The sequence below is a fragment of the Carcharhinus amblyrhynchos genome, chromosome 2 (genome assembly GCF_965287045.1).
Source record: "Carcharhinus amblyrhynchos chromosome 2, sCarAmb.v2.hapA, whole genome shotgun sequence".
In the NCBI taxonomy this organism is placed as follows: Eukaryota; Metazoa; Chordata; class Chondrichthyes; order Carcharhiniformes; family Carcharhinidae; genus Carcharhinus; species Carcharhinus amblyrhynchos.
This window is the reverse complement of record NC_137325.1, coordinates 89,569,455-89,584,149: the sequence shown is the minus strand read 5'-3', so window position 1 is coordinate 89,584,149 and position 14,695 is coordinate 89,569,455. Positions and strand designations below refer to the sequence as shown.

General features: G+C 41.8%; 1 protein-coding gene across 1 annotated transcript in view; it reads right to left on the bottom strand.

Annotated features, from left to right (window-relative positions):
- The window catches only part of pkd1l1 (polycystin 1 like 1, transient receptor potential channel interacting), a 119,592-nt gene that overhangs the window by 18,096 nt on the left and 86,801 nt on the right, over positions 1-14,695 (bottom strand). Inside the window, exons 44-48 of the mRNA XM_080214608.1 lie at positions 12,551-12,726; positions 8,630-8,864; positions 7,763-7,867; positions 4,235-4,375; positions 2,046-2,180 (exon numbers count right to left, since the gene is read on the bottom strand). Coding sequence (XP_080070734.1) covers positions 2,046-2,180; positions 4,235-4,375; positions 7,763-7,867; positions 8,630-8,864; positions 12,551-12,726 — 792 coding nt within the window. The remainder of the gene's footprint in view (positions 1-2,045; positions 2,181-4,234; positions 4,376-7,762; positions 7,868-8,629; positions 8,865-12,550; positions 12,727-14,695) is intronic.

Sequence of the window (14,695 nt, the reverse complement as noted above, 5' to 3'; positions counted from 1 at the left end):
TACAGCATTGAAACAAATGTTAAGAAACAGTGTCAATAGTTTGTTGAAGTTGGTTGCTTGCAAAGAAAGGATAATAGAGTCGCAGAAAAGGGAACAGCAAAGACTCATCAAAATGATACAAGTGATCAATTGTTATTGTTGCAAATAAATGCTCACAAAAGGACTTTTCACTGGAATTGGAATGCTTCTGAAGATATGGAGTGGGAGTTAATCATTGTTTTCAAAACTATGGAAGTATTGACACCGTGTGCATTTTAGTAAAATGGGACATTGATCATTATCACTGGAACAAAGGGGCAAATTTTTAAAAATAAAAATCACACAAAGGGTAAAGAATTTGTCTTGAGTGGTATCAGATCCATTGCCAATGAGGCACAATGCCTAAAGTGTAATTTGACTGAATGGACAGCACAGTGGCACAATGGTTAGCACTGCTGCCTTACAGCACCAAGGACCTGGGTTCGATTCCAGCCTTGGGTGACTGTCTGTGTGGAGTTTGCACGTTCTCCTCGTGTCTGTATGGGTTTCCTCCGGGTGCTCTGGTTTCCTTCTACAGTCCAAAGATGTGCAGGGTAGGTGGATTGGCCATGCTAAACTGCCCTTTAGTGGCGGGGGATTAACAGGGTAAATATGTGGGATTACAGTGATAGGGCTTGAGCGGGATTATTATCAGTGCAGGCTCAATAGACCAAATGGCCTCCATCTGTACTGTAGGGTTCCATGAATCTATGAATAGAATTGAATATCAGACAACTTGTATAATAGTTGATTGATGCCACCACCAAGATGAGTTTCTACCCCAAAGTGTTTTGTTCAGATTTTTTAAGTTAGGCAGATAAAAGAATGAGAATTTATTGCTGGGGCTTGACAGAAGAAATTTTAGAACCACTGGAATAACTAAAAGATCTGAGTGTACACTGTTTCTGTGCCACCAGACTGCTAAGTACAAGTTAATCACAGAGTAAGACATTTCCACCTTGCAAAGAACAGTAATTCCTTGCTTAACGTTAAGCTTCTGAAAAGTGCAACTTTAAGTGAAACAACATTTCAACAAAATAATTACACCCTTTGTCTGGTTTCAGAGTGACTGGGCTCCATCTAGTGACTTCAGGTGGTCAGTGCAGAAGCAGCTGAAGAAGCTCCAGGACTTCAGTGCTTCTAGAGTGGGAACAAAAATAAGCAGCAAGAGAGCTGATGAAGAAATCCCTTATTTGCAACAATAATAATTGATCACTCGTATCATTTTGATGAGTCTTTGCTGTTCCCTTTTCTGTGACTCTATTATCCTTTCTTTGCAAGCAACCAACTTCAACAAACAATTGACACTGCTTAACATTTGTTTCAATGCTGTATTTACAAAATCCTGTGTCCTGTTTTCCCATTTTATAAAGATTTATGCATCTGTTTCTCAAAGCTATTAAGCGTTTTGGGATAAAATTCATTCTTGCTTCTTTTCTGAACTTTTTCACAGCTCTCTGCCTTGAGCTGCCTTTGTCACCTGTCCATCTAAATTTTTTGATCTGGCCAAGTCCTGCAATTTTATACATGGCTTTTCATGGTTTGTTACACCCATTAACCCAGTGTTATCAACAAACTTTGATTTCTTTTGTGCCTATGTCCAAACCATTATGGAAAAGGTGCGAGCACAGCACCATACCTATGTGTGTGGCAGTGGACACCGTGAACTTCAATGTCAAGAGTGAGAGGAAGCAACAGAAGACGTCCCCAGCCTTGGGTGCACTGACCCATTCGTGCAAGGAAAAATGGCAGTAAGTGCCATGTATGCATGTGGGATTGCCAGCCCAATGAACAGGAAGTCTATGGCAAACAATGTTATCATGAATATTGCATTGTTAAGCACCTACCTAGTCCCTATTTTAGAATGAATGTCAAAGCAAAACAACAATAACTGCGTCAATGTCAAGAGGGGACTTACTGCACAGCTAGTGTTCAGTACTAACCAAGTTAATTTTAGAATATTTACATAACAGACAGTTCACTGTAACTTGAATCAACCTTTTGCTAAGGAAAACTGCTTTACTTACCACTGGTAACATCAGACTAGAACAAGACAGTCGAAGCATTGTTAGACAAGGTGCCATCAACTTGTTTACACGTAGCAAACGAATGCTTTTCGTTAACAGCAGAAACACAATCAAACCATGAAGGAAACGTTTCATCTGAGAGTGAAATAAACATGTTACTTTTTAAAAGTCGTCATATATTTGTGACGCACAAGCCGAGATGTATACAACATTGATCTAATGAATGTCCATGGATCTGGAGTAGGGGGTGGGGTGAGAGGCATTTCCTCTGATCAAGAGCTGTCCTCACCCAACATGAGAATTCTCTGCTGATTCTCTTTGCTCTTAGATCTGATGAAGGGTTGTCTAGACTCGAAATGTTGGCTCTCCACAGACACTGTCAGACCTGCTGAAATTTTCCAGCATTTTCTGTTTTTGTTTCAGGCTGCAGCATCTGCAGTATTTTGCTTTTATGCCGAATTCAAGCAAGGGACAATGACTAACAGTCAGGAACAGAATGCTGGTTATACTTCCTGTTCAGGGATACCGAGAACAATTAAGATGAACTTGCTAGCACCATTGTAGAGATCAGTGAACTCAACACAGCGCAGGGAATAAATATTGCAGTTTATTGGTCAGTGCAGTTCAGGTACTCACTTCATTCACAGGTAAGAGTTGGCTAGTACATGTAATGCTATTACCCTCAAAGAGCAAGAATCCTATGCAGACTAAGCACTAGCTCCACAATATTCACTCATTTATACAATTGTGTGAAATCAGCATATTCAATGAGCCATGAGTCATTGTAAAATGAATTTTAAGCAATCCCATTTGAGGTAAAATACAAAACTTCTTTTTCTTCTGGTATGGTATTCATCAATCAAGAACTGTTCATACTGATGCCCATTATCAATTATTCTCAGGTAGGGTACAACGTATAAATTTGATGTGATGCTCCCTTTAATCCACTCAATTTATCTTAAAAATTCAGTTTCTCATGTGATCCATTCAGTGTCAATTATATGTTGTGGTCACAAAGATGGTATTGAGTGTGATCAAATGCATTTCATGTGGGATTTGTACAGTGGCACAGTTGTTTATTTTGGATGGATTCCAGCCTTGATCCCAAAAGTATTTTAACCCACTATTCTATTCTGTTTCCTGGTTCTTTTTTCCGTCCTGTTGCAGGCCCTGATGCAGTATCACGTCCTATTTATCATGCCGAACTGTACAGACTTGGAGCTAACTAATTTAATCCAGAATAACTGAGTTGCTGGAGACTCAAATTAGGTCTTCATTATTTTGGTTTTCTAACTATTCGAAAGATTACACTGTCATCTAATAATGTGATTACGTATTTCTTTAAAAAATTCTTATTGCTGGTCTTTATATACTGTAATCTTTCACATAACTTGCATACTTCACATCTACACCACATTCTTCGTAAAGACATGATATATGACGCGAACTTTGTAAACAAATACTTCAATCTTGCCAAAGTAAAACATTGTGCTGCTGAAAATCTGAAAGAAAAACAGAAAATGCTCCAAGTGCAGAGACACAAAGCAAGCAGACAGAAACATTTAACAGTTCAGATTGATGAATATTCATCAGATCTGGAACAGTGACACAGAAGAGGGAGGTTGAATGGGGTGGGGATGTGGGGGCGGTAGTGGGGGAGGTGGTGGAATCCATAGTGAAGGTCTATGATAGAGTGTCTTTCCGCCACACCACAGACATTCCCTTATTTCCCTGCCTCTGTAGTTGCTCAAAAACTGTTACAGCTTTAACCTCTTTCAGATCTGAAGAAAGTTCATCGACCTTTAACTCAGTTTCCCTCTCTGCAGATGATGTCTGACCTGCTGAGTGAACGTTTTCTATTTTCACTTCAGTCTTGCATCTAATTTCCAACAGACAACAATGCACATTTTCAGCAGCGTATGTTAAAAAAGAGAATCAGATGCAGCTGTGCATGGTTCTCTGACCATTAATTTAAAATTACCTTGTGTATAAGGAAAGTCATGCTGGAGTGCTTTCATTGAACATCTTTGCACATAAAATGCAGGAGGGTTTTAGGCTTATTATCTATGCATGCGGCTCTGAAACATAGTTACCAAGCACCAACAGACATAAGCACTGACACAAAACGCAACTCTCATAGAGTTGCCTTTCCCACAGAAAATGCTGTCATGCTGTTTCCTGCTCCTCACCTGAATCCATGCAGAAATCAAGCTCATATCTACAAATGCTTTGAAATATCCACTGTGAAGTTGGTCAATAATGTCCAGAGCCAATACGAAGTGAAACACGTAATATACATAATAAAAGAGACTGATCATGATAAGTCCGACCTAGAGAAGAACAGGACACACGGACAGTAAATGGTATGTCTCACACACAAATGTATATTTTACATGAAATAGTTTTACTTATGTATTATATTTAAGTCCAATTACTGGCTCAGTGAAGTCTGCAGGAGACAAATAACCAGTACACATAATTCAACCAATAAAACTAACAAGAAATCTGACTAAAATAAAAACTGAAAATGCAGGAAAAACTCAACAGGTCTGGCAGCATCTGTGCAAACAAAAAGAGTTAATGTTTTGAGTCCATATGATTCTTTTCAGAGCTGCTAAGCATTTTCTGCCCAGCCCTCACTCTTGAGAAGGTAATGGTGAGCCACTTTTTTAAACCAATATACATAAGCACTGACACAAAACAACTCTCATAGTAATCCATCTGGTGCAAGTACACCCATAGTACTGTGAAGGAAGAGAGTTCCAGGATCTTAATTCAGCAAAGGAACAGCAATATAATTCAGGATGGTGTGTGACTAGGAAGGGATCTAACAAGTGGTGGTGTTCCCATGCATATGTTACCCTTATCCTAGGTGTAGAAATCTTGTTTTTGGAAAGTGATGTCAAAGAAGTCTCCGTGAGCTGCTGCAATACATCTTCTCGATGGTACACACTGCTGCTACTGCGCATCAATGGTAGAGGGAGTGACCATTTAAGTTGATGATGTGTTAATCAAGCAATCTACTCTGTCTTTGATGGCATTGGGCTTTTTGAGTATTGTTGGAGCTGCGTTCATCCAGGCAAGTGAAGAATATTTAATCATTTTTGCTTGCGCCTTGTAGATGATGGATAAGCTTCAGGAGGTGAGTTACTCACCAGAGAATTCCCAGCATCAGAGCTGCTGTATTTATTTTTCACAGTATTCATATGGCTTGTCTAGTTCAGTTTCTGGTCAATGGTTACCCCCAGGATGTTAACAGTAAGGGATTGAGTGTTGGCAATGCTATTGAATGTCATGGGGAATGGTTAGATTCCCTCTTGTTGATAAGCACTGCCTGGCACATATCTAGTATGAATTTCCTCATGTTTTATGGAGAAATTGCTGACAATCTTGTAGCGATATACTCTCTTACCAAATCTGAAAAAAACTTGAGATTCTTAATTTGAATCTTTTAATGAGAATGACACATTCTGAGTCCCCCTTCTCAGTTCATACAAATAATAATTGATGCTGGCACTGTTCTTTTCCATAATTCTCCCTTCACCATCTGAAACTGCTATAGAAGTCCCTGATTTTGCAAACCTATCGTGAGCTAAGGAATTTCCATCCAAAGGTCATGGCAGAATGACAAATACAAAAAAAACTGATGAGAACACAGGAATCTGGCACTGATTTCCAATGTGAAGGTCTGATGGTTAGTTGCCCAGGCACAATTACAGTGATGATGGTTGGCACGGCGGTTAGCATTTCTGCGTAACAGTATTAGGGACCCGGGTTCAATTCCTGGTTTAGGTCAGTGTCTGCACGTTTTGCAAGGCAGAAGTTTCCATGTTCTCCCCATGTCTGCGTGGGTTTCCTCTGGGTGCTCCAGTTTCCTCTCGCTGTCCGAAGATGTCAGGGTTCGGTTGATTGGCCATTAGTGTCTAATGGCTAAATTGTCCCTTAGTGTCCTGGGATGTGTAGATTAGCAGGAACAGCAGGGTAAGAATGTGAAGTTATGAGAATAGGGCCTGGGTGGGATTGTTGTCAATGCAGACTCGTTGGGCCGAATGGCCTCCTTCTACTCTGTAGGGTTTCTATGAAACTGCTAATCAACCAGACATTAATAGCTGTATTTTCACTGAGTCAGGGTAACTCAGAAGCTCTTTTAAAAATGGTGGACATGGCCCAATTCCAGGACTCACAACCTCATTCCAAGGGCTTCCAATTTTCAACACTGCCTTTTAAGTGTACAGGCTTGTTTGGGTCACAAGCTTGCACTTTGCACTCCTAATCTGGCCTACCCAAAGAGTTGTGGTTCACCTCAGATGTGTCCTAAACCATAGTCTGCATGAGGGAACCTTTTGAAAGGCAATTTTAAAAAGTCCTCCTCATTTCACCCACCCCATAACAAAGTATGCCCCCCCCCCGACCGCCAAAACACTCCCGTGGCCCCTTATGTCAAGGTATGCTCTTCATATCAAGCCCCATGGCCCTTCATGTCCCCCATGGCAATACATGTCAGCCCAATAAAGGTGTAAATCGTCCAGATCTTAAAAGTATCAGTAGTTGAAACTGCACACACTTGAAACCTCTTATCTTGTGTAACTTGGTTTAGCTCAGTTGGCTGGATAGTTGGACTGTGATGTAGAGGAATACCAACAGCATGGGTTCAATTTCCATACCAGATAGATTATTCATTAAGACCCAACCTTCTCAACCTTGTTCCTTGCCTGAAGTGTGGTGATCCTCAGATTAAATTACTATTCAACTCTTCCCCTCAAAGGGGAGAACAGCCTGTGGTATCTGGGACTATGGTGATTTTAACTTTACCTTGTGTAAATAACTATTATTCATTTGGCAGCACAGATCAGAGATTCAGAGCTGTCAAACAAGCAAGATATTTTTCTGGGTTTCAGGTGTTTCAACAGACTAATGGATTTCTGTGCTCGCAGCTAAGAATATACAATAATTCCACCCTGCAGCTGCCACTGATCTTTTTCCTGGGTTAGCTGGCCAGCCTGCACCTGAGCATGCACTTCCCACATCCCCACCCACCCCACTATGAAAATTCCATCACTTTCTCTTGAGGTGGGCAAGCCCTGCCTCCTGCTACCCATCTGAAGGGCCAAAATCCAGCCCCAAGTACTTACAAATTATTCCTTTGAGCTCTTTGCAAACATAGAGCACCATCATGAATTGTAAAATGGCATCAGAGCGCAATATGCATGAGATGCCACCATGATGAAAGTCACTGCTCCTCTTTGTATAGAACCATAGAATCCTACAGTGAAGAGGAGGCCATTTGGCCCATCAAGTCTGCACTGACCACAATCCCACCCAGGCCCTATCCCCATAACCCCATGCATTCACCCTGGCTAGTCCCCCTGATACCAAGGGGCAATTTATCATAGCCAATCCACCTAACCTGCACATCTTCAGACTATGGGAGGAAACCAGAGCACCTGGAGGAAACCCACGCAGACATGGGGAGTACATGCAAACTACACACAGACAGTGATCCAAGTCAGGAATTTAACCCAGCTCCCTGGTGCTGTGAGGTAGCAGTGCTAACCATTGTGCCACCATGCCATCCCTATTTCAATTCCCACCCCAGACAATTATTTTCTGTACTTGTTGGAATTGACTGTCCACATTCCCTATCTGTTTATACACAAAGGAAAATAAAAGCCTTAATTTAGTTAAAGCAAACCAATTTACTATAATAGTTTTCTGACCTCCAACCAGTTCCATGGCTCCTGCCAGTAACTCAGTACGCCTCTCTGAGTCATCTTGCACACCTGGAAGTACAGGTGAAGTAGAATAAGGGTCAGGAACAAAAGCTGCAAAGCACAATGACAATGGTATGAATGTAAAATGATCATGCATGCCTATTAAATGTACAAACATTTAAGCTCACATGAAATTTGTGCACCAATATTTTAAACTGTTTGTATCATGCATCATGTTTGCAAAATTTCTATACTAGATGGAAAGCTGATTTGAAAATGGCTGTAGTCAAACTCGAGACTAATTGGTTGGGAACTCAATTCAATATTGATATGGGTTACACAGTGCAGAACTATATATAATTCTGGCATCAAAGAATAAAAAGAAGCCTTAAGATTGGTTTATGCTAAAAATGAAAAAAACTTCAAAAAATAGATATAACATTACAAAACTGAAAAAGAACACTTGTCAATTGTTCATAGAATCATAGAATCCTACAGTGCAGTAGGAGGTCATTCAGCCCATCGAGTCTGAGCCGACCACAATCCCACCCAGGCCCTATCCCCATAATCCCACTCATTAGCCTCTCAACACACTAAGGATCAATTTAACATGGCCAATCCACCTAACCTGCACATCTTTGGACCGTGCGAGGAAACTGGAGCACCTGGAGGAAACCCACGCAGACACAGGGAAAACGTGCAAACTCCACACAGTGACCCAAGCTGGGAATTGAACCTGTGCCATCCCATATGTTCATATGAGTTACATTTCTATTTCATCTGACTGGAGTTTGACATCGCAAAAAAATGTATTTGTGTATTCTCCAGAGAACAGTGACCAATATTTTTAAACTTGTGACCTGAAATTCTCACCTCAAAAGCCATGATGAAATAATCCACAACAGAGTTCTTCTGGTAAATGCTGACTGACTCGATACGAGCTGATGAAAGAACACCTCCTAATAGTGGAAACTCTGCCAGCAGAGATACTGTGGTGAAGAGGTTGGTGGGAGGATTGTAAAGGGTGAACTCTACCATCACTGCTCTCGTGTACTGATCAATCCACTCAGTTTCCTTCAGTGTTAACAATGTTGAGTAAGTCTCATGCCTAAAATTTTGAAGGAATAGTGTGAATAGGGGAATACCTGTTACTTCACTCTGCACTATTTGAAAAATTAAATGGCAAGGTTCATAGAATCCATAGAATACAGGTGGCCATTCAGTTCAGTTTGCACTGACCAGAATTCCTCCCAGCCCCACATATTTACCCTAGCTAGACACCCTGACACTTAGGGGCAATTTAGCATGACCAATCAACCTAACCTGCACATATTTGGACTGTGGGAGGAAACCTACGCAGACATGGGGAGAATGTGCAAACTCAACACAGACAGTGACCAAAGCCAGGAATTGAACCTGGGCCCCTGGCGCTGTGGGGCAGCAGTGCTAACCACCGTACCACCGTGCCAGCCCTCTTAGATTTCAATGAAATTGCTACCATTAAAATGATCCTTCATGTAAAAAAAGTATAATTTTCAATTGCACTATCCAGTCAACAGTGAATGACAATACTTCTACAACATTGCAGAAACTTAATATTTTTTAACATAGTAACAACAATTAATAATGGATCACTTTCATAGTTTAATCTCTCTTTTGAAAACAGAAAAAAACGGCCCTCAATGGTACTGGCCACATTTGCTTCAGCTGTGTTGATTGTTCCACTTTTCTTCTCTACCCTTACATATATACTCACAACATAGTTCGGGAAAACTGGAGAAAATAGTCAAGAACATTATAAGAAGTAAGTAATCTTTCCTTTAGCTGTAATCTGCCAAGACAAGGATTATGTTTTCCAGGGAAATATTTTACTGATTCTATGACAAAAATTAACATAGAACATAGAAACCTTATGTGCAGAAAGAGGCCATTTGGCCCATTGAATCTGCACTGACCACAATCCCATATCCCTACATATTTACCCACTAATCCCTCTAACCTACACATCACAGGACACTAAGGGGCAATTTTAGCATGGCCAATCAACCTAACCCGCACATCTTTGGACTGTGGGAGGAAACCAGAGCACTTGGAGGAAACCCAAGCAGACACGAGGAGAATGTGCAGACTCCACACAGACACAAAAATTGGATTATCTTTCACAATTCTCAAATTGTATGTCAGAGGTAAACCAGTTCATGTTTATTCAAAGTCTAGATCCACTCTAGACCATTCTCCACAATGCCACCAAAGACACAAATAGCAAACAGCATTATAGCCTAAGCTCCACATCAAGCATGACAGTAAATGATAAATTATTTTCTTGGTGTCAAGCAGAGATAGTAAACAGTGAAAATATATCTCTAGTTCAGGTGTTGACAGTTAACAATAACATGCAAATACCATGCTGGAGTGTGGCATGAAGAATGACAGCATTTAATTTTTTACCATCAGGCAATCCCTGCCTTCTACTGAGAGAAAGCAGTGACACACAACAGAGGATACAAAAATATTCCAGTAATTGGCTATAAATCAAGAGGTGGAAGGGAGAGGGAACTTGATTAAATTTCAATCGCTAGGGAAACATTAATGAACAAATTGATGGAGCTGTGGGCTGACAGGTCTCTGGGTCCTGATGGACCTCACCCTATGATTGTAAAAGAGGCAGGTAATGAGCTACTAGGTACATTGGTGTTAATTTTCCAAAATTCATGGAATTCCGAAAAGCTTCCATCAGGCCAGGGAATAGCAAATATAATCACTCTATTCAAGAAGGAAAGGAGGCAGAAAGCAGGAAACTATAGGCCAGTTAGTTTGGCGTCTGTAGTTAGGAAGGTGTTAGAATGAATCATTAAGGAGGTTATAGCTGGGTGCTGAGAGAAACTCAAGGTAATGGAGAAGAGTCAGCATGGTTTTGTCAAAGGGAAATCAAACTCATCCAATTTACTGGAAGGAGTAACAAGCACTGTGGATAAAGGGGAGCCTGAAGACATGTCACAATAACTTCATTGCAGTGTTAATGTAAGCCTTACTTATAAATAAGCAAAAGTAAGCATTATGAAAGGATTCATAGCTATGACTGTCTAAGATAACCTCTGACCTGGAAGCAGCAACTTTAAGGAAAATATCATCAAGATGCTTCGGGAATCTGAAATTTTATCCAAAATGTGGGTAAATAACGTCAAGAGTTTGTTGCATTGTGAAGAAATCGGTTGTAATTTTCTTGGAGAGTAAGAAAGACTGGACCATGTGAACCAGCAACTCTTGACCTCGAAGAAGTACCGACAGGGAGGAAGTTAAGATGCAGAAACTGTGTGGTCAGACACAAAGAAGGGCTGCAAGACAGGAAATCTAGAGGCAGAAGGCACGTGGATAGGGATAGAAAGTAAAAGCAGAAGGACGCCAGAGAAATCATAGAAACCCTATAGTGCAGAAATAGGCCATTTGGCCCATAAGAACATAAGAAATAGGAGCAGGAGTAGGCCATCTAGCCCTTCGAGCCTGCCCCGCCATTCAATAAGATCATGGCTGATCTGTCGTGGCTCAGTTCCACATTCCTGCCCTCTCCCCATAACCCTTAATCCCCTCTCTTATCAAAAACCCATCAACCCGCGTCTTAAAAATATTTAGCGAAGCAGCCTCCACCACTTCAACGGGCAGAGAATTCCAGAGATTCACCACCCTTTGAGTGAAGAAGTTCCTCCTCAACTCCGTTCTAAACCGCCCCCCCTTTATCTTGAGGCTGTGCCCCCTAGTCCTAGAGACTGCACTGACAAAAATCCCACCCAGCCCTATCCCCACAACCCCACACATTTACTCTTCTAATCTACACACCCCTGGACACTATGGGCAATTTAGCATGGCCAATCCACCTCACCCACACATCTTTGGGAGGAAACTGGAGTGGCCAGAGAAAACCCTCACAGATACAGGGCAAACTCCACACAGACCCAAGTTGGGAATCAAACCCTGGTCCCTGGAGCTGTGAGGCAGCAGTGTTAACCACTGTGCCACCTTGAAGTTGAGAAGATTCCAGAAAGAAATATTCCATATAGGAAGATCACATTGGTTAATTCATGACACCAACCCTGATTAAGAAAAAGCTCCTATCAGTGGAGAATTGTCTTAAATCCTTGAAGGAAAAAGACTGGAATTCTGCTGAGATAACGGTACCACTGAAACTGAGACCCTACAGATGAAATAAGGTGCTGGAGAAATCAGTGAAACAACTTACATCTGACTGTGATTTTCTGTTAATTTACATGTAAGTTATGTTGATTTGTGTTAAAGTAAATGTTGCAAAAAGTGAAATCTTATTGATAATATTTCTATTTGTCCATTGTTTTGGAAATTTGGTTATTTTGGTTTATGGATCCCCAAAGGGAATACAACAAATTAGATGTTGTTGCCGACATTTTAATTCTTCCAAAACCTGCATCAGCACACAAAAATGCGTGCAGGAGGAAACACAATTTTCATGGGGTCTGTTCAAAATGAGGATCCTGACCTTGGGAGAGGTTGATTTTGCAATGAATGCCACCTGGATTATATCTCAAAGTACTTTTACTGAGGATCAATTTTACCCAATGTCTTCCGAAGGAGAAAGTGAAACTGGCAGATTTGCAAGGAGGTGGGGATTTGGAAAGAAAATTAAACACATCAAATCATAAACATAGCTGGTACAGATATGGCTTTCATTCACAAGACAGAATTACTAAATTACTGTGAAGAATCATCAAGAATTAAAATGTTAGTGCATTAAAAACCAGCTATGAAAACATCTGCATCTCTTACCGTGTTCTACCAAGGTTAATAACAGATCTTGTTCCTTTGTAGCAATTAAGTCGGCCACATTGGGTGGATTGTTCAGTTCCTACATTCTTTGTTGTGTTTGAGTGAACTGCATGGTGGATTGTAGAGGTGTTTAGAGACCTACAGTCCTGGATAAGCCCTGAGAATACTTCTGGAATCTAAAATTAAAGAGACCAGGTAAACACAGTAGCACTCAACCACATAATTAGAAAGGTAATAAATTGTACAGCTGAAATTAGCAGCTCTGGGTCAGTGATAGAAACAGCCTGAATGGTTATGGAGTAGTGCAGGGGAGGGGTAGGTGGATGAGTGTAAAATTTGGACATTTGTTTCCATTCCCAATTATTGTCCTTTGACTGTTGTTCAAAGCACACAGATATGGATAACGTGCTACAGCAGAATGTGGGAAATAGAGAAGGAAGTGTTCATGACACTGTACTATAATCCAATGACTGTGGGGATATGGGATCTCGCCACATGGTTCAAATCTTGCCAAAGCAGCTGCTGGAATTTAAATTCAATTGTGAATTAAATTAATTATTTTGGAATTAAAAGCTGTTCTTCAGGAAAAGAAATCTGCCATTTTCACCTGGTCTGGCCCACATGTGACTGACAATCACTGCAATGTGAGCAACTCTCTATTGCCCTCTGAAATGGCCTAGCAAGCCACTCATCTGTCCCAAGCTGCTACAGTACATTTAGGCAATTAGGGAATAAATGGGGCGGTGATTGGCCAGGACAGTGATCTGTCAGGGTGGCAGCTCAGCAGCTGGCTTGCTTGGGTGAACAGACTCCGCCCACTCCCTCTGCTGGCAAGAATCACACTTGGGCTTCCTTTTTTCCTAAGTGCCACACAATTGTGTCTGGGAGCTTGCCCAACAACTGAGCATGATTCTCTCCTGTCTTCACGCTCATTCAACACTTCGAATGTTTTTTGATAAGATCACCTCCTTAGAATTATTTTGTTCGGATTGCAGTCATGGTTTCACCATGCCTTGTACAGCTATAGCAAAACATTCCTCCTTTGTATTTCATTTTCCTTGCAATAAACAACAACATTCTATTAGCCTTCCTAATCACTTGCTGTACCTGCATGCTAACCTTTACCAAGAACCCTCTGTACCTCAGAGTTCCAGTACAGTCTCTTTCCATCTAAACAATCTGCTTCTTTTCGTCAAAGAGGACAAGGTTCCACATGAAACTCCAGTAAACTTTCCCACTCACTTAACCTAGACTGAGGATAAGAGATAAACCTTTTAGGATTGAGATGAGGAGAAATGTCTTCACCCAGACAGTGGTCATTTTCACGACCACAGAAAGTAGTTGAGGCAAAAACATTGTGGGGCGATTTTCCCAAAAATATTCTAAGTGCTGAATTCATGTGAAAACTGAAGTAATTCCAGCTGTTTTTTTTGGCGTGATTTTCAGAATGAATCTCCCATACTCTGAGCACTGCAGCGTGCTAGCATGATTCACTCTGAAAATCAGTGGGTACGGCCTATTCCCACTGGAGTAGCTGGCAGCATAGTGCTGAGTGGACCACTGCGCATGCCCCAATCTATCAGCGCCGTGATTGGCGCATGTGCAGTGTGGCCCCATTCTGCCAGCCTCTCAATTGTTGGCCAGCTCAATCACTGGCCAGCCCTGCAATCTTGCATTGCTTCCCCTCTGAAACTCCCACCCCTGATCGTTGACCTCCCGGACCTCTCTGGACAAACCTTGATATGTCCCCTGACCTCGCAAGCCCTGATCTCCCTGACCCTCTTCCCCGGCAGATCAACAGCCCCAATCACCTTCTTCCCTTTCTCTGCTTGCAATCACTGTGCTGAGTGGCAGCAGGATCCCCCACCCCCACCGATTGCTCCCTATGGGCTCTGCTTCCAATAGGCCCACCCCATTGGCAATGCCTGATACATGGTGGGCAGTTTCACAGCGCCCCTTGGGCAAGGCTGGCACTTCCAGGCTAGTACTACCCAGGGAGCACCCGCGTTTTAACCCCCGACCACCTGGCGGAGGCCTCCATAGCCTCTGTTCCCTCCAGCATGGGCCGGGCTGCTTATTCCCTGTTAGTGGGGCGCAGGAGTAAACCCTGCTGGAGGGGACCACTCCTGCGTGGGTGGTTGGGGG